The sequence below is a fragment of the Falco rusticolus genome, chromosome 1 (genome assembly GCF_015220075.1).
Source record: "Falco rusticolus isolate bFalRus1 chromosome 1, bFalRus1.pri, whole genome shotgun sequence".
Taxonomy (NCBI): domain Eukaryota; kingdom Metazoa; phylum Chordata; class Aves; order Falconiformes; family Falconidae; genus Falco; species Falco rusticolus.
This window is the reverse complement of record NC_051187.1, coordinates 21,267,638-21,292,888: the sequence shown is the minus strand read 5'-3', so window position 1 is coordinate 21,292,888 and position 25,251 is coordinate 21,267,638. Positions and strand designations below refer to the sequence as shown.

The 25,251-nt window shown below is 43.4% G+C and overlaps 1 protein-coding gene across 3 annotated transcripts in view; it reads right to left on the bottom strand.

Annotated features, from left to right (window-relative positions):
* AP2B1 (adaptor related protein complex 2 subunit beta 1) overlaps positions 1-25,251 on the bottom strand; it is an 81,118-nt gene that overhangs the window by 45,765 nt on the left and 10,102 nt on the right. For all 3 annotated transcript variants that reach the window (XM_037374994.1, XM_037374993.1, XM_037374995.1), the window contains exons 5-10: positions 23,651-23,896; positions 10,928-11,118; positions 8,550-8,771; positions 7,539-7,659; positions 5,251-5,346; positions 451-566 (exon numbers count right to left, since the gene is read on the bottom strand). In XM_037374994.1, the coding sequence (XP_037230891.1) occupies positions 451-566; positions 5,251-5,346; positions 7,539-7,659; positions 8,550-8,771; positions 10,928-11,118; positions 23,651-23,896 (992 nt within the window). The remainder of the gene's footprint in view (positions 1-450; positions 567-5,250; positions 5,347-7,538; positions 7,660-8,549; positions 8,772-10,927; positions 11,119-23,650; positions 23,897-25,251) is intronic.

The window sequence follows — 25,251 nt, the reverse complement described above, 5'->3', positions numbered from 1 at the left end:
AAAGCCAGCAGCGTTTTGCTCAGCACAATCTGACTGGGATCTCAGACCATGAGAGCCATGAACTTTCATGGCCCTATATATTAGCCTTCTAGAGGAGACAAGCAAAACCCAAAGCCCGACACTGTAAACTTGGTCAAATTTTCCTCCTGGCATTCCCTGTAAGAGCTGTACTAGCTTTTGACTAAGGCTTATACTCAGCATCAATACACAGCGGTGGGGAAAGAAAAGCTTTCAATTCAAACTAATAACGTGTCAGGCTGATATGTCATCTACAGCCACCATCCGAATCCTATCATACTAGGAGCTAGAATCAGAATGGTCACTGCTTTCCAGCCAAATGCTCACTTTTGCTTCCAAGCCCTGGTAAACTACGCTGGGTGAGTTTTACATTGCTTTATTCTGATGCTAGCAGGCAATGGCTTCCAAAAACCTTATGCTACTTTCACATACTTGTTGGGGTACTTGCGGAAGATGTCTCTGATGACAACGATGGCCTCCTGGACCACATAGTTAACCTTGGTCTGGATGAGGTCCAGCAGTGTGCTCACACAGCGCTCCGCAGATTGCTAGAGAAGAACAGAACAATATAATTACAAGCTGAAGAAACACTCCTTCCCAGCCCACAGCACATGCTGAGAAACATGCTGAGAAAAGGTCCAGAAGCAGGGGGGGGGGGGGGGGGAAAAAAAAAAAAAAAAAAGGGATGACAGCTACCAACTCAATATGCATGTCCAGAAAAAAACCTACAAGTTGACATACAAGTTGACAAGTGCTTGTGTATTACAGTGGATACACCAGCTGACTCCAGCTCCTGCAAAAAGTAACGGTTGAAGCAACTGTGCCAGTAGATAGCTGGATCACCACACGAGATCTTCAGAACATTGCCTGCATTACTTCTTACATGACCCTCTCGCTGGCTAGCAGTCAGAACAGGCCACTGAATGAGCTCTCTTGGACTTGCCCAAGCTGTGGCAACCAGAGCTGGGAGAACATTGATAGGGATTGCTGGAAAGCGTCTGGGGAAGCTAGAAGGCAGGAGAAAACCATGCTGACAATCACACTGCAAGAACAGCAGCAAAAAGCAGCTCACACCAGCAAGAGGTTGAGTATTTTTGGGGTAAGCTCACTAGCAACACATGAAGACACAGCTATAAATAGAATTCCAGCTGCTACTAATGCAGCTTTCATATTAATTAGTTCAAAATTCCCAGCCACAGGCACTGTAAGATAACAAGGACTGGACACTGGAATGCTTCAGGAACCAGAACTGGAGCTGGAAGCAAGTAATTCAGGGATGATATTCCCGAATAGCACAGTGAGGCAGGACAGCACAGGAGCAACCAACTCCAGCACTGGAAAGTCTCAAATAAGGACAGTGATTTGGCTATTAGCAGAGCACATATGAAGCCTCATTACACAGCTGGTGATTAATGTGAGAAGCAGACTGCTCACGACACTGCCTAGGCAGTCACCATCCGAACATTTATAAAGCATTCAGGATTGAGACAAACATTGTAGGGCACAAGCAATAGCAATGTAGGTGGATTTTTCAATTCAAGTGAGCTATCAGTCCCCTTCCCTTTCAGCGCACTTAAAGCTTGGGGAGGAGGAGGAGGAGGAATGAAATGGCATTAAGTCACAGGAATCAGTTTTTTGAGAATGGGCAAAAAAATCTTAAGGATAAACCTCAAGACTTGAAGAGCTGAATATAGAACAAGCAGAGACTAAAACCTCTCTGTGATTTCTTGCTCTTGTGACTCTGGCTGTGGTACCTTACAAAGTGCCAACGGTGGCAATGCTGGCATGGCAATCAGCCAAGAGAGAGGACACTATAAACCAGCAGCTGCTCTGTTTTTGCAAACTGGCACTGAAGGCTACACGATTCTCCCCCCAAATTCACACCAAACTGAAAAAAAATCCAACACAATTAGTATCAGAGTAAGGACAGGTATCATATAAAATTATGTGATTGGTATCATATTTTTTTACGATACCTCTCCCTCCTTACCACAGCTTTACAGGTACTATGCCACTACAGCAGCTATGAAATGGCAATCTGACAATGTCCTACTCTGATCTCTTCTGTTCAAGAAGAGAGAGATTTGAGGTCTGTGACCTGGAAGACACTTCCATTTCATGGAGACTGACCACAGACCTGGCTCCACACAGATCGCCACCGCTCACAGTGGGACCTCCACTCAAAGTCCTTGCAAGACAGATGCTTCAGAGCTTGCAATTTCATCCCTTACCAGTTTCTCAACAAGCATCACTATGTTTTAACAAGTCGCCTTAAGGGGCACTTGGGGTAAAGTTGACTTAGGACAGGTTTACTCTATAGAACCAACAGCATCAGTCACTGTTTGCAACAAGCTGTGCAGCCCTGTCAGAGTCTACAGCTAGCAACATTTTAAGAGCTCCAGCATTCAAGGAAAAGCAAATTAAGGTTTCTTTTTCTTTTCTTTAGATGCTTTGAAGCATGATTTTTCCCAGAAGAACAAAATACCCTCTTTGAAATATGCAGTATTGATTTTGAGCCCAGAAGTCCCTTGGAAAGTGACCAGTCACGTGGGCACATGCACAGCCGAGGAGTACCTCTAACAGAATTTTTCTCTACCAAAATACACGTCAGCTCACCCCATCCCTTGTAAACACATTGCTGTTTGAAGGTGGACATCCCTGGGGAATGCAGTGCTCTGCAAACTGATGAAAGATTGCCCCAACCAGCACAGCTCTCAAGTTGGAGTGAGAAAGGACAACCAACCAACATCAAAATTGCTTTGTTTTTCTGCAGAAACCAAATGAAAGTCTGCAAGATTACTGAAGTAGCACATACCATGCTCACAGCCATAAACCTCAACGATTTCTAAGAACCAGGCTGCTGACAGAATCTCCTGGAACAGAGACAATGCCCCTCTAATATGGCTCCTTCTGCTTCTCCTTTGCTCCAGAAGAATCACTGTTCTTACTGCATCCACTTTATTTCCTTTTCCCATGAGTGGTCCTTGGTTTTCTTACCATCAAAGCATCAGATGACTGCTTCACCTAGTGCTGTCAACGGAGCAAACTGATGCACAAGCCAGATACAAGTCTAGCTACACTGCACAGTCTGCTGTGGATATACTCAAGCTAACTCTGAGCCCAGCTAGTCTATCCACATGAAATGTCGTCGTTCTGACATCCCCAAAATCAATATGACTACTTAAGCCTGGGCAAAATCCATCAGCCTTGCTATCCCTTCCCAATAGACATTTACATTTCCAAAGCAAGCGCTACTTCTGCTGTGCACGGCTGTGCAGCGAAGCTAGTGCCACACCTGCTCCATGGCACACATCACAGCAGACAAATTTATTTACTGTCTTACTCTTCTAGGAGAGACAATTAGACAAAAAGTAGGATCCTGGAAGGCAGAGCTGAGGTTCCTCATGAATACCCATTCATCAACAGCTCCTGCTGGCTGTGCCCTATGTCAAAAAGCAGATTTCTAAGCCTTGGGAGCTTGGACACTGATGGCTGAGAGAATGCTCTTCCATTAGTCATAACTCACAGTGCAAACAGCCTCTAGTAAACACAGATGCACTGGGGACAGGGATTAACCTAGAGATGAGGACACCGTAATGACTTGTTCCGTATTTGTCCTCTTTAAAGCTGACTCTTGTCAGAGGAGTAAACAGACCTCATCTTTAGCTGCAGTGTCTTCAAAGGAGCGTTGCTAAAAATCAAGGTTAATGCTACCTATTGAGACGCAATTACACAGTTACAGGGTCACTGCAAATTTGCTGGGACATTCAATATGCAAAGGACTAATAATAATATGACCACCATGGTATCAGAGATGGGAAGAAAGAATGTGTGGGATGTGGGCAGGAACAGGTAAAAACTTCTAAAAACCCCTTGATACTGCAGGAACACACCACCTTTCATGTGAAACTAGGACAGATACATGGCCAAATCCTAGCGAGAAACTCCCTGCTGACAACTAAGGCGAACTCCCACTCCCCAGCACAAGCACCAGTACAAAAAGGACTGCCACAGCTTCTTTTGACTTCTCAGTAGCCCTCTTCCATCCTCAGGTGGATTTTCTACTGTCACTGCTGTGGCTCTGTCCAGACAACCTCCTGCCTGCACACAGCGTGGAAGAAGCATGCTTGGATTTTGAACTGCAGACATGAAATAGAGGCAGCAATCACTCTTGGGCCATGCTTAAAAGAAAGTCCATGGCAGTGATAAGTCTTTAAGAGCTGGAAGGAAGAGAAGGCTGCATGGACAGAAGTTGGTGTCCTCTTTACGCAGACTTACAGCAGTTTAGCTGAAGTAAGGGAAACCTGTGCACTGACACTATAGTCAGCTAGGAATGATCAGTTTTTTATTTAAATCTGCTGTCAGGCAATGCTCATGGGAACACTTTAGCAAAAGCTAAATGAGCTCAGCTGAAATTATGTGATATTTTGCACTTGGTTATCAGTTTACTGGAAAGTACCAACAGCACAGCATAAGTCTTCCCTCTCCTCGCAGGTTTTCTGAGCTCCTGTCAGGCATACCAGATTCATTTACAGGGAAATTAACAGAGACATCACTAAAAAGTACATTCTCTTACGAGTTATTTTGTTGGATGTTCAACTGGAGAGGATGTTTCAGACTGTTGTTTTGGATAACTGCAGAGATTCTTGGGGACTTACCTGCATAACCGTCTAGGCTAAAGAAAGCATGCTCCAGATGAAGCTACAATCTACACAGACCTTTAACACTAGATAAGCAGATAGTCACTCTGGGCAAATAGCACTTTAGTGCCCCAAATCTCTAATTCCATGCCAGTGTGTTCTATTCAGCTGAAACAGGGAGGGGGGACACCCAAAACATTTCATAATACTGAGTTCCTCTGCACAATCTCTTCTCCTTCCCCCTCCAAAAGGGCAGGCCACAGCTAATAAAGGAGGTCCTCATGGATAAGTGGTCATTGTTCCATTGAAGCCAGTGCAGGAAAATACTTCATTAAGAATGATTTAGCTGCCTTGCTCTGCCTGCAAGCTAAGGTTTAAGAGGAGCACACTACCCTCCTGTGATGTACTCAACTGGAGCTCACGAATCTTACTGTTCATGCTAGGGCTTTGCTCACGAGCATGATATATCCAGGTCACTTGATATCATCACAAGAGCAAAGCAACTTTATGTAAAACAGGAACAAGATGGCAAAGCCCATCACTGTTTTTGAAAAGAGAGAATCACAGAAAAACTCAAAACTCAGATACTTGCCTCAACCTTAATGGCACAGCGCCCAATTGCTCGGACAGCCTTGCGCACGAAGTCAACATCCACCTCAGTAGCGTATTCCTTGAGCTCTGCCAGGACCTGCAGAGAAAGCATCAACCTGAGTCCCTGGGGTCACACAGAGAGAACATCCCACTCTGACAAGCGATGCTACTTGAATTCCAGAACGCAAGCAGGATGTATTCTTCCACAGCTGGCCACACACATCCAAAGCTAACACCGCTCAACTCTGCGGTCAGTCTCTCTCTGAAAACCCACTGGCGTGGGTTAGGCAGCAAGACTTGGTTTACGCTGGCCAAAGCCAAAAGATGGCTCAGTCTAGTTATTTTCAAATTTCCCTGAACAAAAGCTGAGGGCAATATCAGCCCTGCCAAAGTTAAATGCTGCTATTCCTTCTTACATTGATAATGCAGTGAAGTATGTAGATTTTACATATGGTTTATTGTACTTATTGTTCTACATTCACCGCATGCAAAGCTCTCAGCAACAACCATTTTTGCACTCTCCTTTTCTGTGCAGAGATGAACCTCTGGATCCAAAAGGATACAGAGGAGATCTGCGGACACCCTGGAACCCCTATACAGAGATAAATAATAGTGTGAAGATACTTCCCTTCTGAAGAATAACATTAACTAATTTTGACACTTTTTTTTTTCGCTAATGGAAACTGAACAACAGCTTAAACCAGGACCTGCTGGGATCTTGCAGACCACCAAATAAAAAGCTACTTTGTCTTAAACAAATAATTTAGCTTAGAAAAAAGGATTTCAAAGAAAGACCCTACGCCATTTATATTCCCTCAAAATCCTATTCGTTTCAGTTTCTCATGTCAAACACGTTATCAGGAATTTCATTGCGATATCATAAATAGATTGCAAGGGAGAGGTGAACAGCACAAATTGAGACAGTTATTTGAAAAATCTCTAGTCAATGCAAATTGCTCAGAACAATGACAAGATAAAGAAGCCTTGAAGGGCCAGACTGCAGACAAATAAATCTGCAAGGAGTAGACAAGACATCTGTGTTTTGAAGTTTTATTATTTCCTTGAATGATCTATGTGGCACAGTACGTGGAGCACCCAGGTTCAGTAGCTTATTTCAAATTATTTTCAAGCTTATTTTCAAATACTGCCTGAGCCTGAGTGACTCTGATACCACCGGTCTGCTGCCTTGGTCCAGAACAGACAGGCACAGGGATGAAGAGTCCTGACAGGCTGCACAGGGAGGATGCCAGCAGAACCATGCTCTCCTTGGGTCTCGTTTCAGGGCATGTTTGTGGTGAAGCCTGCGTTGTTTTTAGGAATGCCTCTTTAGAACCAGGAAGAGATTCGTTCATTAGTCTGTAGATTCCCAGTCCCAGACTCTGCCCTCCAGACACCATTGCCTTTCATCCAAACAACCTGCATTATCTAAACATTATGTATTGAAATTCGTATGGAGCCTACCGAGATTAACTAGAAAATGCTGAATACACTCTCATGGAAACTGATCTTTAAAATGTTTTCCATGTCCCCAGCACAAAAGGGGCACAAACTGCCTTGCTCTGCTCCAGAGAACATCAGGGAGCGCTGGAGAGAGCTGCTTAAAAATGTCACATTAAATGAAATTGCTCTGTGACAATTAGGATAGGACAACAATAGCACTAACCAGAGGCAAAATGCAGAATGATTAAGTGTTAGGCCTTGTGGCCAGGGTCACATGGGAGAACACTTCCTTTAAGAACGGAATTCGGATTAAAACAACATCAAATCCAAGGAGAATCTACACTATAAAGCAGTCTCAATTCAGTTTAGCTCTGTGCTATTTCCACTCTGAAAGCAGGTGACACAAAATAAAGGTTATTTGTGCTCCAAGGAGTGCCTGGGCAATGGTTTAACAATTTAACTCATACACCTGAAATCCACACTTCAGTAATGTTTGGCCTTTCTCATTGCCTCCATTACAGGCACACCTCTCACCTGAAAAAAGCCTCTCATTCCAACCTCACCTCTAGCAGTGACTCAGTTGACAGAAGACATCAGCTCTCCTCCTGGCATTGTAATCTGTAAACCAAGATCTACCTAATGGTCACTATCCACTATTAACATTTAAATTATGGAGGAAACTCCAACACCTCCTCTTAAGTAGCTGCAAAGAGCACTATACCAGGGACAGTGATGCCTAAAAGCCAGGACAACAGTAGCAGTAGTTGCATACACCCTCATGCAAGGACCACGAGAAGGTTTTCCATCCCCAGGATACATACAGAACACATCACAAGTTCCTCAGCTGACCTGGGCAATGTTTGCTTGAGAAGCCAGGCGGATCATGATGTCCAGTTTCTCCAGTTTGACATAGATGGGGTCATTGTACTTCACAAAGAACACCTTGATTTCCTGCTTCAGGATTTCAGGCCTGGAGGGAACATAAGGTTGTTTCACTCAAGACTGGTAAAAACAGTGGGCTCTATCCTAACCAGAGGTATCTTTTGTTTAGAAACCTACCCAAACATTCACTAAGAAACAGAATGGTGTCACTTTGTGCCCAGGACATGCAAACAAACATATGAGAACAATTTGAAGAAAGTTAGAAGGATGGAAAAAAAATTTTTTAAGTAAAAAATGCAGAATTCAAGTCTAACTATGCCTACATCTCTATGTCCTTTATTTGAGCTGCTGAGCCAACCACTGCAGTCAGTCAGCGGATGACAGTATTTTTAGTGAAAGAATAATATCCTTATCTCAATGCAAAACCCACCTACAAACTCATTTTCTGCTTTCACTTGCAAGATGCCAGTGCTTGTAACTCTGCCCTGAACACAATCACCAAGTGCTATCCAACCTATCCCACCTTTCCAGTAAGGAACAACAGTCCTTAAACATGCATGTGGGTATAAACTGGTGAAAAAACCAACACACTGTACATCAATGTGTCACCAGCCAGGTTTTTCTATGCTGAAGAGAATTAGCATAGGCACACTGAGTTTCTACAGGTCACTATGACCTGCATAATTACACTCTCCTTCCTATTTGCAATCTGATTTATAGTCTAAAGAGAAGGCAGTTCTTACTGCTCTTAAAAAGGCAGTGAAGAGAGAGGCAGGTAAAGAAATACTGTATGATACTGTATCACAAGGATGCTGTAAAGAAAGTTAATTCAGGCTGCCGGGGTCATGAGGCTAATCTGTCCCTCAAGGGATCCGAGCCTGGATTAAACGAAGTTCTGTGCACATGGAAATATCTGAAGGTCTGAGATAACTAGATGCCCTCTGACAACCCAGGAATAACACCCCCCTGAGGCTTTACCTTTTCTGCACAATCAAGTTGATGTTCCTCAGGGCAACATACTGAACTTCGGGCTCTCCAGACAGCAGGGTCACCAGTGGAGGGGCAAGTTTCTTCAGCAGCATGTTGTAATAATCAGAGTCCTTGGGAAGAAGCTCCAGGAACTTCATCAAGACCTTCACTGCTGACAGCACCACTGCCGAGTTGGCGTGAGACAGCCGAGGGGTCACCCGTTCACAAATACTGGAGACAGAGGAGTAAGAAAGCGTTCACACCTATTTCAGAATGGCAAGTATTTCAGATCTTACCTGAATTTAATAGATAGTACGTGGCTGAAAGCAGCTTCTCAGACACCACTTTGACTTGGTTCTGTTCAGAAAGAACAGGCAAAGTCCTGCTTTCCTGAACGCAGCAGGAAGCAAACAAGAATGGACTTCTCTCACAGCTTCAACTTTCTCTCCTGCCTCAGTTAGCTCAGGAACCCTTCCAGCTCTCAGCATTACCATCCCAACACAAGTTCAGTTATTAGGGCTTTCTGCCTTTGCCTGGTGGTATTCTCATCTATCACTTACAAACACAACCTTACCAAGATGTTTAACACAACAGCTATCAGAAAAACACTTTAACCCCCATACAATCATCCAGAGTTGATATACACTTCTGGTTCGCTTGGGGGGGTTGCTACCATTTCAACCATTTGTTTCTGCAAAAAACCAATGCTTTCCGTTCTCTGAAGATAAAGGGAAAGGGTGACCTAAATACCTCCCAGGTCTTAGCTTCACCACTTGCCTCCATGGATCCTATAATCAACAGCATCCTAAACAACCCATTCCAAGCAGAAAGGAAGTTTGGGTTCATATGGTCTTTCTGACAGCATCTGTCAAGTTTCTTCCCACCCCCTCCTGCATACTGCTAACCCAGAACAATCTTATTCCCATCTGTGCCTCCTGAAGCTTCTTCCCCTGAAGAATTTGCTTTCAGCCACTCTAGAAGGGAAGCAGCATGGCTAAGTGAAGAGCAGCGGAGTCAGAACTGGGGGCAGTCCCCAGCTGCCTCTGCCCCAGGTCACCTGGCATGAATGATGAAGCCAAAGCTGCTTCACCTCTCCATACCTCGGTTTCTCCATGCACAGGGGTTACGATACCAGCCTTGCTGTAAAGGAGAACACTACATAAAACTAGGTGCTGTCATTTTATCTGAAATAAGGCAGACTCTGAGAGCCAAACTCCACACAAAGTAGTTACTGCCCACCCAGTTTTATACACCACTCTTCAGAGGAATGACAGATGAGGAACTGGGACATGTTCACAGTTGTTCAAACTAGTGGTCCCTTTCTGACAAAGCTAGGATAATACTGGCTTGACACCCTGGAGATCTCTGCAGGCTTCTAGCACTCATTAATAGCTGTTTCTGGCACAGAAACAGAACACAAGGGGAAGGGAGGCGGCAAAAAAAAACATCTGCAAGACTACTGGCAGGCTTGCGTGTTTTTTTTTTTTAAAAAAAAAAGTGGATTACTTGTTGCACCTTAAAAAACAGTCAATGAAGAAACCCATCAAATTTGAAAAGGTCTGCCCAGGATTTTGCACGTGGGCTTGCGTCCCTTCCTCCCCGTCTATCTCCCACCTCCACCCATCATCTACATGAAATATATCAAGTCTGAGAATTCCCTATTCCAAGTATTTCTTCTTGTTGGTTCCTTGTTCTCATGGGTACAGAATCTGACTTTCTGTGATTCTGGACACAGATGAGGAGGCGGCTTGAAACGCATCAATTAACACTCTACATACCTAAACCCTAAGGTCTTTGTATTTAGGTTTAGTCATTGCAGCTAAAGGTAAAAGCACAGGGCTGGATTTGTAGTGAAAAGAAAAATAATTTACCTTTCTTTTCAGTTCTATCATACTACAGACTAGTTTTTAGTTGGAAAATATATTCAAATCTCGGACCTGTAGTACTTTTGGAAGCTCCCAAACCTATAAGGGCTTCTTGCCTTTCAAAGTAGCAAAACTAGATTTGAAAGCTCTGCTTTAAAGCAGAAAATCCTCTAAACTGTGCCTCCATTGTTACAGGTTTGGTCTTGGGGTGATCGCTTCTTAGTCGTGCCAGTTCCTCTAAGAAGGAGCCTTTTAAATGGAAGCGGGGGAAAAAAAAAGCTAACACTAAACAGAGAAAGCGGCTCTTGGAAGGGAAGGGGCAGGTTTCCAGGTCAACCCAAACTACCAAAAGTTGTCTCCCTTTTAAACCTTTTACTTTAAGTCTTAGTTGTGCTGTTACAGACCTCAGACACCGCTGTTATCACAAGCCCTCTCCAGAGGTGTAACACTGCCAGGAGCCTGCAAGTACCCTGCTACTAAATAACCCCAAGCAGCCCGTGGAAAGAGCAGGAACCACTGTACCTCTGAGCTTCGCGATCATCCTTGGGATTGTAGTTGGACAGACAGTCCAGGATGAAGATCTGGCCCCACTCGGTGCACTCGTTTAAAGCTGTCAGCAGCTTGTTAATGTTCTGAGGGTTCAAATCCAGCAGGTTGCTGTTGGGATGCGATTCACTGATTTCTGACAAGGCAGCCACAGCGTTCGCTACCACCTGGGAAAAAGAGACAAGAAGAGGAGTTCTTTGCTAGCATGCCACCAGGGGCTTGGCAGGGATAAACTTGAGTTTAGTGTGGGTAACACGTGCGAAACAGACACGGAGATCCTGGCTTGCACTATCAACTGCTCAGCAGCAGCCTCCACTTCATTCATCCAAGCCTTCAGGGACCTGGTACAACCTCACAACCAACCTGGAAAGCCCAAGGCTTGACTCTAACCTTGCTCTTTGCCAAAATTTGAAGAATCTCTTGGGGAGAAAGTGAAGGAATAGCAGCACAGCTGGAGGGGGCTGCCGACACACAGAGGCAACGTGAAAAGCCAGCATGGTGCAACGAGCATTTTGCTAGAGAAATTACAACTTGGAAGTATTTTTGTTGAAGATAAACAAAAGTTAAAGTCACGTCTGGACAGAACAGGGACCTGGGACCAGGACCTCATAAGAGACTTTACTCTGGAGGGAGCTAGAGATGGCATCAGATGTCTCCCCATGGAACACGAATATCTCGCCTTCCTGCAGGCTCCAGATTGCTACCCTGGCTTGCTTCAAGTAGGCATCATTTCCCCCCCACCTCCAGGAGATGCTCAACAGATATAGTCAAGGTCTCAATATTGGTCTCCAATTGTCCTACTTATTCAGGAACGTACGCCTCTTGCCTAATTTCCCCTTGGCAGCCCCATGGCACATGGCTTAGCATGATCTAAGAAACAAGAAAACAGTCTCGCTCAGTAAGAGGAGATGTCAGGTGCCAGACAGCCTTCAGCGCTGCAGCAACACTGTCAGGTCACACAGTTTGAAAGCAAACACGCAATTTCCTTAAAATGGACAACTCCTGCTAAATTTTTAATAACCCATATTTCAATTTCAAATAATCTCCATAGCATCTATTTGTCTGCTTTACAAAGTCCCATTAAAGCAAGCACTCCAGCACAATTCATCACAGAAAATATTCTTGATACATTTAAGACTATGTAAGTTCTTTTCTTTTCTAAGCATGGATGAAAGGAAGCACAGAGAGGAGGTCCAGGGTCCAGCTTGTCAAGAGCAAGAAGTGGGAGTGCAAATTTCTAATTCTTAGTTCCATATTCAAGATTCCACAGTTATTCTAACAGATGCCATCTGAAGATTTTTTTTAAATACAAGAGTTGCAGAACATATAGACAAAAATAGAAAATATGCAGACGAGACAAAAGGCTTTTATTTGTTTAAGTAACTAGAAAAAAGATTTAAGCCAGAGTTTGGCACACAAACCTGATATACCCTATGAAAAGGCATTTTCAGGATATTTTATAACGTATATCATGTTCAGCCTAACTCACAATACATACCTGCTAAAAATGAAGGTTTATAGCATTGTTTTCTATGGGATTAAGGCAAAGAAACATCTTATCTCAAGTCGTCTGATTCTTTGCGTGACTAAAGATGCTTTTGATGCAGTACACTGAAAACAAGAACAGCACGACCAGAAAATTCTCTGCATTGTTCCCATCACTGCTTGTCATTAAACCAGTATATTTCAAAGTCATTGCACAAGCACAGTAATGTTGATTGTTTTGCATTTCACACCTAGAGGTCAGAGATAGGATTTTGATCCAAGATTTTATGAATTTCATTAGTTGAATGAGCCTTCTGTCACCAAAATCATTAGCAATCAGAACTGCTGTCTTCTTGTACTGTTTTAATGAGTAACTTATTAAGATACGCTGCTTATTCTTTCCATTATTTAATCTGCCTAAATCCTGAATGGTTAATGTGACACAGCATAAAACTGAAGTAAAAGACTGTTTTAATTTCATTGTATTTTGGAAGTTTACAAGCGAAGACAAATCATACAAGCAACTGAAAAGTTCAAAATCATTACAGAAAAAGTACTTATAAAATGAAATGAGGACTTTAAAGAAAACAATTTGAAGTAATAAAGACAGTTACAGAGTCAAAGCATCGCAGAAATGTACCTGTCGGTTTTACTAAGGAGCAGGGCTGAGCTCTGGCAAATGCACTCACGCTGCCAGGTACCACCTTTGTCGCTGTAATTAGGCCATGTGCATATATATCCTAAACCCTGGGGCAAGCACAAGTCACAGCTGCTGGCTTAAGTTTCTTTCCTTGCAGAGTAAGTGAAGTCTGTCACTGAGTTTGCCCCAGGAAAAAGATAAACGGGAATGCTGTTACCATGGGCTGCCTGGTACATCAACCCAGAGACCTGGCTGTGAATGACGTCTGGATTTTAAGATCTTTTGGGGCTCTTTTCAGGAACTAACATGGCAGCATAAACATAAGCACCCAAATCAAAGCTGCAGATGGGACACTAAGTGGCAACACACTAGATGTCAGATGTCCTTTAAAAGCATCCATGAGAGTGTGTCAGATGGCAAGATGCACTTAGGAGCATGGGCTGTGGTCCCCTTGGGTGTTACAAAAAAAAAAAAAAAAAAGAAAAAAAAGACTGGAAGGGGCTGTGAAACACTTGGTGGCAGCTCAGTTCTGCCAGATGAGCTGGGACCCACAACCTTATAGTCCACAATTAAAGCTGGTCCTCACCTTCTACCTTAGCAGAACGCTGCTGCTGTCAACTTGGTGACAAAATGATGAATGAAGTAAAAGGGGATAAGAGAAGGGATAGGCAGTATCTTCAAACTTTAAGCAACATTTACTAAAAAAAAAACCACAAAAAAAAAAACCCCAAAACAACAACTTGCTGGCAATTCACACTGAACATATTGATATGTTATGGTATGCCAGCAAAAATAATTAGCATCTTCAAGGCTTTCTACACAGCCGCAGCACAGTTGAAATTAAAACGGATTTCAGGAACCACTCCAACATAAACACTGGTTCAAGCATGCATGCTCACCTCTCTTCATTGGCACTGCCATTGGCTTCATTACGAGACAGGAACATAGAGCAATACAAGCCGGCACTGCACAGTTTCATTCCAGAACACGATTCCTACTTAGCTGACAGCTCTCACTAAGTGTTGGCTCAGGCTACATGTAAACAAAGAGTGAAGCATTGTTCACAGTTTGGGATACTAACAGTTATCACTCAAGGTATGGAGAAAAAAAAAATCCATTAAGAACCAGTCAACACCATTTCAATTATTACATCACCTGGTAATCTAGCATATACTTTGGCAGTCATGTAAGTGTCATTGGAAATACTTAGAAAGAGGTTTTGGCCAAAGAAAACCTACAACAAAGCTGAACCTTAAGCCTTTAACTTGGTTGATACTTCTTCCTTAACCGAGCAACACAAGACAGTGAAGTCCAACCACACTGAACAGCAACGACAAGTACACAGTGATAAAATACGTTACACAGCAGGTTGGGTTTTTTTCCCTTGAAAATAAATAGCAATGAGGATGTACCTGCTGGGGGACAAATTAAAAGTAAAGCTGAAACTTTAGGTATAGGACAAAGTCCTCCATGGAATTGGACAAGTTTCACAGCCAGTGCCATACCTTGGCTGAGGAAAACCAGCCGTAAGTTTCTTTGGCAAATGAAGTATTCTCTGCTTTGCAAAACATGCAGGTACATTTTGGTGAGAAACCAACTGGGAGTTGTATAACTTATTCCATAGATTGGAAGAAGGAAACTAAAAGGACCAGAAACTAATAGCTAGTATAGTCTTTAATTCTCTAAAAATCATGACCAAAAAAATAATCCCAACGTCAACCCACTAGCCAAAGATATGTGAGCTCAAACAACTAATGAACAGGAAAAGCTTTTAAAAGCTTAAACTTACAAGTTAACTCCATGGCTAAATGCCTCACTTGACTCACAATTAAGAATCCTGTCCTTAAGCTGACAGCCTAAAAAACACCTAAAAAGTACAAATGCAGAGCAGACTGAAGAATTAATAATAATAATAATAGGTCCCTGGCTTGCTGATGTAAATCAGTTCACCCTGGGTACATTTCAACGTTATTCAAATGCAGTCACAGCAACCGCCAGTTAGAGTGCAGTTGATCCGAATGACAATAAACCTGCTTTTTGGCTGGAATTTCTCCAACAAATTTAGACTCTTGGAAAAGTGTCACTGGAATGAGGATAATTAAATCTCACAGGCTCTTATAAAAAAAAAAAAAACAAACAAACACAAAACAACCTAAAACAAACCCTGCGTTTAAAACTACATTACAAATTTAACAAGAACCCAACATTTTTAAACCCACCTACAGACAAACCCTTGAGCAGCCAGAGACCAGATCCGATCTCACGGAGAGCTGCAGAGGTAGGAACACTGATCTGCCAGTTATTCCTTCCGGCAGTTCAACCCTTTATCTCAGGGCAAACAGTACAAAATACATTTAACAAGGAGGAAAGGGAGTGGGTGAAAACCTTAAGTGTCTATCAACCCACACGGAAAAGCTTTATGGGGGGGGGACGGGGGACAGGAGGGAAGCTAGACAGATCTAGAACACAAAACAGTCAAAGCAATCAGATTATTTTGCTAGCATCCCAGGCTAATTGGAAATTAAACCAAGTGTGTAATGGAGTTAATGAAATACAATGTTCTGCTGCTTAAAACAGGAACCTCTGGCTCACCATTCCATGAAAACGAGGAGAAAATGAAGGAAAGGAGGAAAAATTTACAGGCTCTGAAAAGATGCTGAGGAAAGGCAGCCTTCCCCACATAGCTGGAGGCTCCCACCCTCAAGAGAGCCAGGCACCACGTGATGTTTTCGAGAACGGAGAGGTGCTGACATTTTCCAAGAGCACTCTGAGCTTGCATGGTATGTTCGTGTCATTAAGCACAGACTCCCAGATGGGATATTAGGGGCATCCGCATGGATGCGTATTTCACAGGGCCACTCATTTTCATGGCCACACGATGCTGTGTGCCTGAAAGGTCCTTAACAAGTACTAACACAGCCAAGCTCTCTCTCTCCAGAGTACACAACCCCTACTTCTGTTCATATTATAATTACATCTTTCATCTACAAGCCCCCTTTACTTTGCTTCCCTACCAATGGTCTACGAACAATTAAAACTGTCCAATCAGGCAAGTCAGAGAGCTTATAGGAACCTCTCACTCCGTTAATGCATGCAATGTATATGGCTTTAAATTACAGCTCTGGGAGACTTAACACATGCCCAGTCTATATATAGCCTTTGAAAGTAACAGCTCCCCTGCTCAGCCTTAATTGTGACAGATTTCCAGGGCTCTGGGTAAGTCATTCATCTTCCACTAATTCCATTCCAGGAGGTTGTGCTTTAGTGCCTATAAGTCTGGAGCCACAGTGTACGTGATCACTTCCTGACCATGACCCAAAAACCACCTGGGTGGGAAAGACTGCCTACTTGCTTTTTGCAAATGGGATGAATTTTTCTGGAGGTGGCAACAAAAGGGAAGTCAAAGTGTTATGCTTCCTATGGCGTGCTTACCCTAACCAATTTTTGCACTGCCCTGCTCCTACTATGCACTGCATAAAAACGCCACTTTGTGGCAGACTAAAACACCACTCCTGCTCTCATTCCCTTGCAAAATCAGAATGTGTCCGTTGTAAGACAGGCAATGATACTTCCTCCAACTGTTGAACCTCTTGCAGTAGGTGGGCAAGAAGCTGTTCAGGGATGACTCCAACACAAAGGGTTTCTCCTTGGTACAGCCAAGCCCCCCCCCTCTGCTGCGGGAAACTAAGCTCTATAGGAAGCCACCAAGGGTCTGCAACCCCTATGCTTCTTCCAAAAAGCACCGTGGTCTGACCCCAGCCCCGATCAGGCACCTATCACACACCAGGAAGGATTCTTTTGCGGGGTTGTTTTATTTTTTTTTGTAAGGCCCTTGGCAATTTTCCTTGCAGAGGTTCTCACTGGCACCATCCAGTGGCAAACAGGGCCATGTCTGATCCAAGCAGCTTTTTAGAAGAAAGGCACCCAGCAAAGCACCAACAAAAATATTACGTAGCCCTAAAAAGGGGGGTGCAGAGTTACAAAAGATCATATCCACAGTGATTTTTTGACAAGTGGTGCTTGTCAATAGCTAGAAGTGTCTGTTCCGACTGAAAATGTATTATCTAGACACATGTCAACAAAATTCCCCAACACCCTGATTGACATTAGAGATCCTGGAACGATCCATTCGCCAAGACTAATGCTTTGGAAATTAGACACATGCTGGTAGCAGTAATTGGAAGGAGAGAGGTCTCTGAGGGATGAATTTGTCAATTAAGCTCTATAAATGAGAGGTCTTGGAGGACAAACTCTGCAGACTCATGGAAATTCAAGCATTATCATACAAACTCATTGCATCTCTCTGCCAGAGGGCAAGTATTCAAAAGGCAGAGAAAAGCACAGCTTCTGCAGAAAATGGTCAAGACCAGCATCCCTCATCCACAAGCCTCTGAAAATCAACCAACCAACCAAACTCAGGTCCCACATACAGGCATGAAAGTCCCTCAGACCTGTTTAGGATGACAATCTGGAGAAAAAACTTAACTACTCAGTAAGTCAGACTCCAACCTTCCTCTGGAGAAGTGGCTGCAGGATGCTCAGCCCAAGGCCAAAACTGTGTTTCCAGAGGCAGAGCGAGCAGGGTTGGAGTGGCTAACCAGAAGCTGTGCCGTCAATTACAGACAGCAGCTCTCCCATCTCCCCCAGTTTCAATCTTTGCAGTCTGACACCCAAACTGGCTTCTGAACTCCCCTAGCAATCTCCCATGTTGCCTCTTTCAAGCATCCCACCACATACATTAACACAGCCAGTTTTATACAGGCTCCTCTGCAACCTCTACCTATTTAATTTCCAGCTTGCTACTGTTAAGCTGTCTGTTTATTTTGCAAAAAGCGTAGCTCTTCCTCCTAGGCAGCCCCATGTAACAGCAGGAACATCCATTAAAGAGCCCCAAAGCAAAGCCACTACTCTTCAACAGCCCCTAAGCAATGGTCCCATTCACTGTAACGTACCCAAATTCCACCTCCTGACGCCTACAAATACCATCATGTGTCTCCCAGAAGGAAATATTATCTCCACCTGCAGCACAAACAGATTAAAAAACTCAAACCATGCACAGGACAGAGAGACATGGTCAGGGGGGCTTCAAGATACAGCATTCTGCAGCACTGAGGTTGGAAAGAAGAGGGAGGTTTTGGGCAGTGGGGCAGTCAGGCTGTCTTGGAGGCAGCCCAGGCTGACAACATGCTGCAGAGGCACAGCTCACAGCTCCTAGCCAAGATGGCCAAGGGCCTGAAAAAATTAAAAAGAGGCGAAACACCCTGTTTGGAACATTTCGTGTTGCTCACAGCTCATCTGTAGATGATGTTGATCATAAAATCTTAACTGCAAGACTCAGCTCCATACTAGGATGTGAATTTTCAAGTCCTCACAACCTTCATGAGCAGGAATCATCAACCCATCCAGCAGTGGCGGTTCACTCCTTGCACTAGATAAAATGCCAGCTGCAGCGGGCAAAACACAGCTGTGAGAAGTCCAAATTTCCCCATGAGGAACAAGTGCTTTCCTGTGCCCATGAAGGTGGTGTTGTATAAGAGAAGTCCCATGTCTCAAAGTGCCTCCCACAAAGTCCTTTTAGGACTCAGAGGACCGCTAAGTTTCTCAGCAAGGGGTTCATTTTTCAGTTTTATTACACAGAGAGGGATAAAACTCCTGCAAAGTACGCAGGGGAAGACAGCCCAGGAGGCAAAAGCTGCTTCTGTTTCTAAACAAGCTTATTCTTCAGGACACAATCTCAGAAAGACATACTGCTTGCCAGCTAGTCGGAAAAAGAACAAAAAGAGGACCTTCTTCCTCCATAAGGTCACCCAAGAAGCCCAAACATACGCTCGGAAATTCTGGCTGGCAGAGACGGCTTGCAGTCACAGCAGGAGAGAGACAAGAGAGCACTGTGATTTATATCAATAGTTTTTCAGTCTAGTCTTTGATAGAAACTCACGCTGGTTAGAGGGAATTCCGATTAGATCAAGATGGACCTCACCACCTCTGTCAGATCTCAATAGATTCCCTTCTTTAGTGCAGGTTAATGCTAAAGGCAAAAAAAACCCAGGCATAACAGAGTTTAATTATGTTCCACACACTTGGTGTACTTACTTACCAGCTTATGTGATCTCAGTTTATTCTGTGTTCATTTACAACAGTGTTTCTCTCAGTAAACTGTGATGTGTAGATGGTGTAAAACATATTATTGGACAACATGTACATGTTATGTCTATACAGCCCACAAAACCACAAGAGTAGAACAGCCACACCTGTGAAAGCATTGATCCAGCATATCATGGTGATGAAGCAGAATACAAGGAAGAAATGCTACAAGAAGGAAATAAAAAGCCAACAGCCCCTAGAAAAGAACTGGGAGAAGGCGACATCCATCTGACTTAAGCCATGTGGATAACAGATAGGTTGACAAGAAAACTACTCCATGGGTTAAAAGTTACCCTAGAAGGTTGAGGATTGAAAATATTTGGAGAGAAAGCTTGTTCCAATCATTATTAAAAGACCAGTAAGGCTCAAGATGGATTTCCTCTTATGTTTTTCTGCTGATATTTACATTCCTGAAGAAAACCAAGTGCGGTGATTAAAAGCCAGGAGGGAGCTAGTTACAAAAGAAGGTGTCTTAACGAGCATCAGCTTTGGTTCCGCTTGAAACTGCTGCCATCTCCTGGTCCTGCTCTTCACTCGCAATGCTCCAACAACAAACAGTCATTAGGTCCGATTCACAAGTGTCAGAACAAGACATTATCAGGAAAAACCAAAAAATTTTGTCCAAGGCTTCAGAGAGTCTCTGGCCATCAGTAGGTAAGTAACAGACGTACCTTTCTCACCCCACTATTACCTACTGCTGTTGCTGGGTGTGAACAGCATTCTGCAGCAATCTGCCTTTCTGCGCATGAGCAGGAGGACACAAAAATGCTGGGATATCGCACTGAAATTGTATTTTGTTAGAATGTGAGGATTATGGAAGGACATGCTTTCCGAGTTGCACTATACTGAAGTTACCAGCAAGAGCAGCCCCAAGGACTAAGTCAGTCCAGCAGCACAGTGACAGCTCAAAGCAGCCAGGCCCTAGTTTTATATTCACCCATACCTGGTTCTGCTGAGCTTCATGCAAGGAAATACCCAGCAAAAAAGGAGAAGGGTTTGCTTTAAGCAACTCTGGGAAGAAATGAGGGTTCCCTTTATGGAGGGAAACCCTTCAACTGGATCCCAAGTGACAAAGGGCAGCCACAAGCTCTTTAGGCCCATCTGTAAAAAGAGATTAAAGGCTCCATCCACAATCAAACTTCTACAGTGTAACCACCCAATAACTGAACCATGCCCTTATATGCATTTATTGGCCCATTGCCTGCAAGAGGTAAGACATCTCAGACAATTCAGCTGAAATGTAGTAAGCCACCAACCCACCTGGTACCTTGCCATGGGTATCCATATATGCAATTAGAGGATTGTATTAATTCATCCAGGAGAAACTGCAAGGCTACCACAAAGATTTTGCAGCAGCAGCTAGTGAACTACCAGACTCGAGTGTCAGTCCTTCAATCACATCTACAGCCAGCTCATCTGCAAGGGTGCAACCCTACACTTGGTCAAAAGATCACTGTATTTGAACCAAGGCCAGATCCCGACAACAAAAAGCCCAGACAAAGGGGAAAAGCACCCTGGCTGTGCACCTGCAGCACCTCAAAACAGGTCTTCAAAGCAATGCTGTGAACATCCCCTATACTCTGCCTGATTCCACGATAACAAACTATTAGTCCAAAAATATAAAAAACCACCCCAAACGTTTCTGAAAAAGGTCACCTCCAGCTTAGACACCATTATGATGAGGGTGATTTGAGCCAATAGAAACATGCACCCTGATCTCTGCACAATTACAAAGCAATTAGCAAGCCACAGATGGAGTTGTTACTCTATCCAGCACTCAGCTAGCATGCTTAGTCCTTGCTCATGTGCTAGAGGCAGCTAATGACAAAACTGTAATAAAACCCTTCTTGAAGACTATTTTTCAACAGGAATTTTTTAGCTCCTGCTCAAAATCCTCATTTCTCAGAAGGAGGAACAAGTGTGGATTTCCCATCTACAAAATTCTGCTTCATTAAGTGTCTAATGTTGCCTATTTCCACAAGTCATCAAAATAGGGGAAACATTTATAATATAAATATGAATGAGTTTAGATAACAGGTTGCAATGACTGAGATGCACTGTTTACAGAGGAACAGGCCATAAGAATAAATCTATCTGCACTGTTCTTTTCAGCAGTCTTTCTTTTGATGGCCAATACAGATACATACATTTTACTTAAAAGAGAGCTTCCAGGCAGGGCTGTCTTCCACCTGATGACAGAGAAATACTTTAATAAATACCAACTTGCACACAAATATAACTTATTTGGCAAACACAACTCCTGGCCATCAGGAACCCCCACTGGAGTTTCACATGGGGAAAGCAGCAATGAGCTGCATGGTTTGACTAGGAAGATGATTTTTTGACTGAATCAATGTGCACACAGGCATGAATTTCAAAGGGGACCAAAGCATTAAGCTTAACTAAAAGAAATGTCTGTATCTACTAAAAATTGTAACCAGATTAAATACTGTATTAAGTCAGCAGCTATGAGCCCCAAACCTGATAAAATCTCTGCCCACGCACCCTTAAAAAGCAGGAATATAATGCCCTGTCTACAGTAAAACCTGGGAAACCAGTACACTGAACACCAGCCATACGATCCTCTCAAAGCCTGCAAACCTGAAAACGCCACAGGCCTCTCCTCTCCATCACTACCAGTCCTCCAAATTCCCTTCTCCTGCTGTGAATCCTCAGCTTCAGGAAGAGCAGGTGAAGTACCACATGAGGCAGGTACTGTGATCCTGCACAGCTTCAGTAGCTGTAGAGCTGCAATCAATTGCAGCAGCTGCAAAGACTTCGCTGTCCCAGCCCATCCTCACTACCACCAAGAAGCTCATTAGTTGTACTGATGTTTTATTAGGAATCCCTATGCTACTTTTGGTGGTTTGTTTGCCAAATAGAGCATACGCTGCCCTTTGGTATCTTTCCTCTTCTCTCCATTCAAGTTAATGTACTTTTGAAATAGATATCGATGCTCTCCTAACAGCCAATGGTTCGTTTACCAAACCAGTTAGTTCCATGGAGATCAACAAGCAGAAAGGGCAAGTAAAACCTTATTAATTTCTCCTAAAGTACCACATCTTTTCAGCCTGAGTTCCTCACCTCATATCCATGTGGCTGTAATCAGCAGAAGAAAATTAAGAGCTGGAACCAAGACTAGGAGAAGAGTAGGTTATATCCCTGTCCAAGCACACTCCATCGCTGCCTGTGAGCTAGCAAATGCCAGGGGCCAGCATTTCAGTGGAACTAAAGCTACCCAGTCGAGTATTTCCAGAGGCTGCAAGGCACATTCTCCACATTAAATTAAAAAAATAGGTGTTCCCTTATACGCCTCAAGACTGCCTAGACAGAGAGAGCACATCTTCAAGTAGTCATCAATATTCATGCAGAAACCTGGCATAAAAAAAAATAAAAATCAGGGAGGCATACAAAAGAACAGCTTGTAAAAGAGTCAGGTACCAAAGGCAACAGGCACCACTGCTCAGACTTGTGCCTGTGAAAGTCATGCACTTTTAATTTTACTGTTTCTACAAAGCTGTAAGAAAAGCAATCAGCACCTATCACTCCCCTACTAAGGAGTACAGTATCTTACTGCCTGCACTTGATTTATCCAAATCTGTCTAAAGATAGTAACTGAATTTATGTAGTTTGATTCATGCACCATACAAAGAGCTGTTACACCTGTCCTAATACGGTGAAGCTGCGTCTTTAAGCACAGTCAAGTCAAATCAGGTCTGTGCTCTACAAAAGCAGCAAGCACATCCTTAAACTCACCAGTTAAACAGAGCTGCAGAACTTTTCTTCCCAGCTAGGAGTTACAACGATATCAGTGTGCTCAATATGCTCACTGGATTCCAGTAGATCACAGGAAAAAATAATGAATGAAAGGATTACGCAGTGGGGCACCTCAATCCATTGGCCACCATCTTTTAGTTTCAAAATAATAGTGGAAGATGCCTGGCATGGAAACAGACTCTTCACCAACCGTGACAAAATATTCATTAAGTAGGCCATTTAGCCCTGTGAAGGTCTTGATCTCCACCTCTGCTCCAATGACTCACTTAACTGTTAAAAACATAAGCATTGATTTTCTCCATTTATTACAGGCCAGGGGGTTCATCTGTGTTAGTGATTGAATTCATCCAACCCCTACTCCAAGAAGGGCCAAAGCCTGCAGGAAAGCAACAAGTACAAGCTGTCACTAAGGTAGCAGCATCAAGTCTTTCTTGCTCTTCTGACTCACCTGATCATGAAGTTGAACTTTTGCCACAGCACTCAAGACAGGCAAAACAGGCAAAAACCCAAACAGACCCAAGAACAGAAGGTACCTCCTGTTTTCTGAGGCAACGTTCATCACAGTGCATCAGTTGCAATTAAAAAGCCTTCACATTTCTGATTATCTGCCCATTACAAACTCAAACAATGCACTTGAAGGACATAGACATTACCATGGGATTGGAGTCTGCAATCAGGTCACGTAGAGAATCCAGGAATCCTTGGTCCTCCACCATCTGGGCATTGATGTCATGCAGCTTCGCCACACAGACAGCTGCAGTCTTTCGTACGTAAGGGTCTTCATCCTTCAGACACTTGCGAAGAGGCTCACACAAATACTCTGTGATCTTGTCCACCCTGATGCATCCCATTGTACGGACAGCCAGAGCACGGATGAGAGGGTTTGGGTCCTCACAGTCCTGCAACGGGACAAAATACACAGTAAACAAGTCTGCACCACTAGCCACCGATACCTTCCCTGCAGCCAGAATCAGGCTGTTCTTATTTAAAACAAAAAGCATTATTTCTGATTACACGCTAAAAAAAGGCATTTTTTTCAGATCAGGGGCAAAAGGGGGAACTTATTCACAGAAACATTCTACACTATCTTGAAATATTTTCAGGCTATAATAGCTCATAAATTGTGATCTCGGCATCTCTTGTGTCTCCCAGGCAAAGCTTCTTTCAACATAATTTAGCAGCTACAGCCAAGCTAGAGAGGCAGCTCGCACCACCCAAAAGCTAGCCACAGGCAACTTTCAGACAAAGTAACAGACAAAGTAATATACTGGTTTCCAGCCTTGCTGGTTTAAAGGAGCAAGAGAATGCAATGGGAAAACTCAACAACTAAACACAACGGAACAGTCATCAAGGTCTAATTCTCAAAGGCCATCAGTTCTAGACACGAGTATCCCTTAAGTTTGCAACACATGAAACACTAAGCAAAGGCTAGTCTAGAGGTGCTTTTCTGATAAGGAAAAAGAAAAAGCAGGAGGGAATATAACTTCATACTGCCAAGACTATATAATTTCACATACGTCCAATCCATCTACATGTCCGAGCAACGCTTCTCCAAAAACCAAACTATAAAAGGATGTCTGCAGAATGACCTGCAAAAGTATAAGGTACATTTACCTTTCACTGTTTACATTTCCTATAGCTGAAAAAACACCTGAATGCATGACTTTTAAAGCATACAAGAGAAGTGACACATCTTACTAGGGCATTCAACAACTTGAACTGCAAACTGTGCACGAAGTGCTGAGCTAGTGCAGACTAGTGTCAACACTTTCTCTTTACTAATGTTTGTGCCTCAGCCTGCCAAAAGGGACATCAGACATTTCCTTGCAGGGAAAAGTATGAAGCTGGAAAACATCAAGTTTGTTAGTCCATTCTAACAGAATTACACCTCACAGATATGACAGACAACAATATTCTTTCCAGGGAGGAAGGCAGGGCCACGTTCTCTGGCCAGAAGAGCAGACCTGCTCTCAGCCTAGGTCTTCTCATCTCTTTCAGCCTCAGGCACTACAACAGAAACTTAAAACATGATCAGATTCCCCAGTGTCTCAGATTTTATAATACTCTAGGAGGAGTCTCAAACTCTTTCTAAGCACTGGGATTTAACTTGTATAACATGGAACTGAAATAACATTTCCTAGCTAAGAAGAGGCAACCTACAACAGAATTAAAGGCAAGACAGCAATCAGGCTGTTATTTTTCCAGTGAACTGTCTTTCCATTTCACCAAAGATAAAGGTTTTCCACACAGAGCA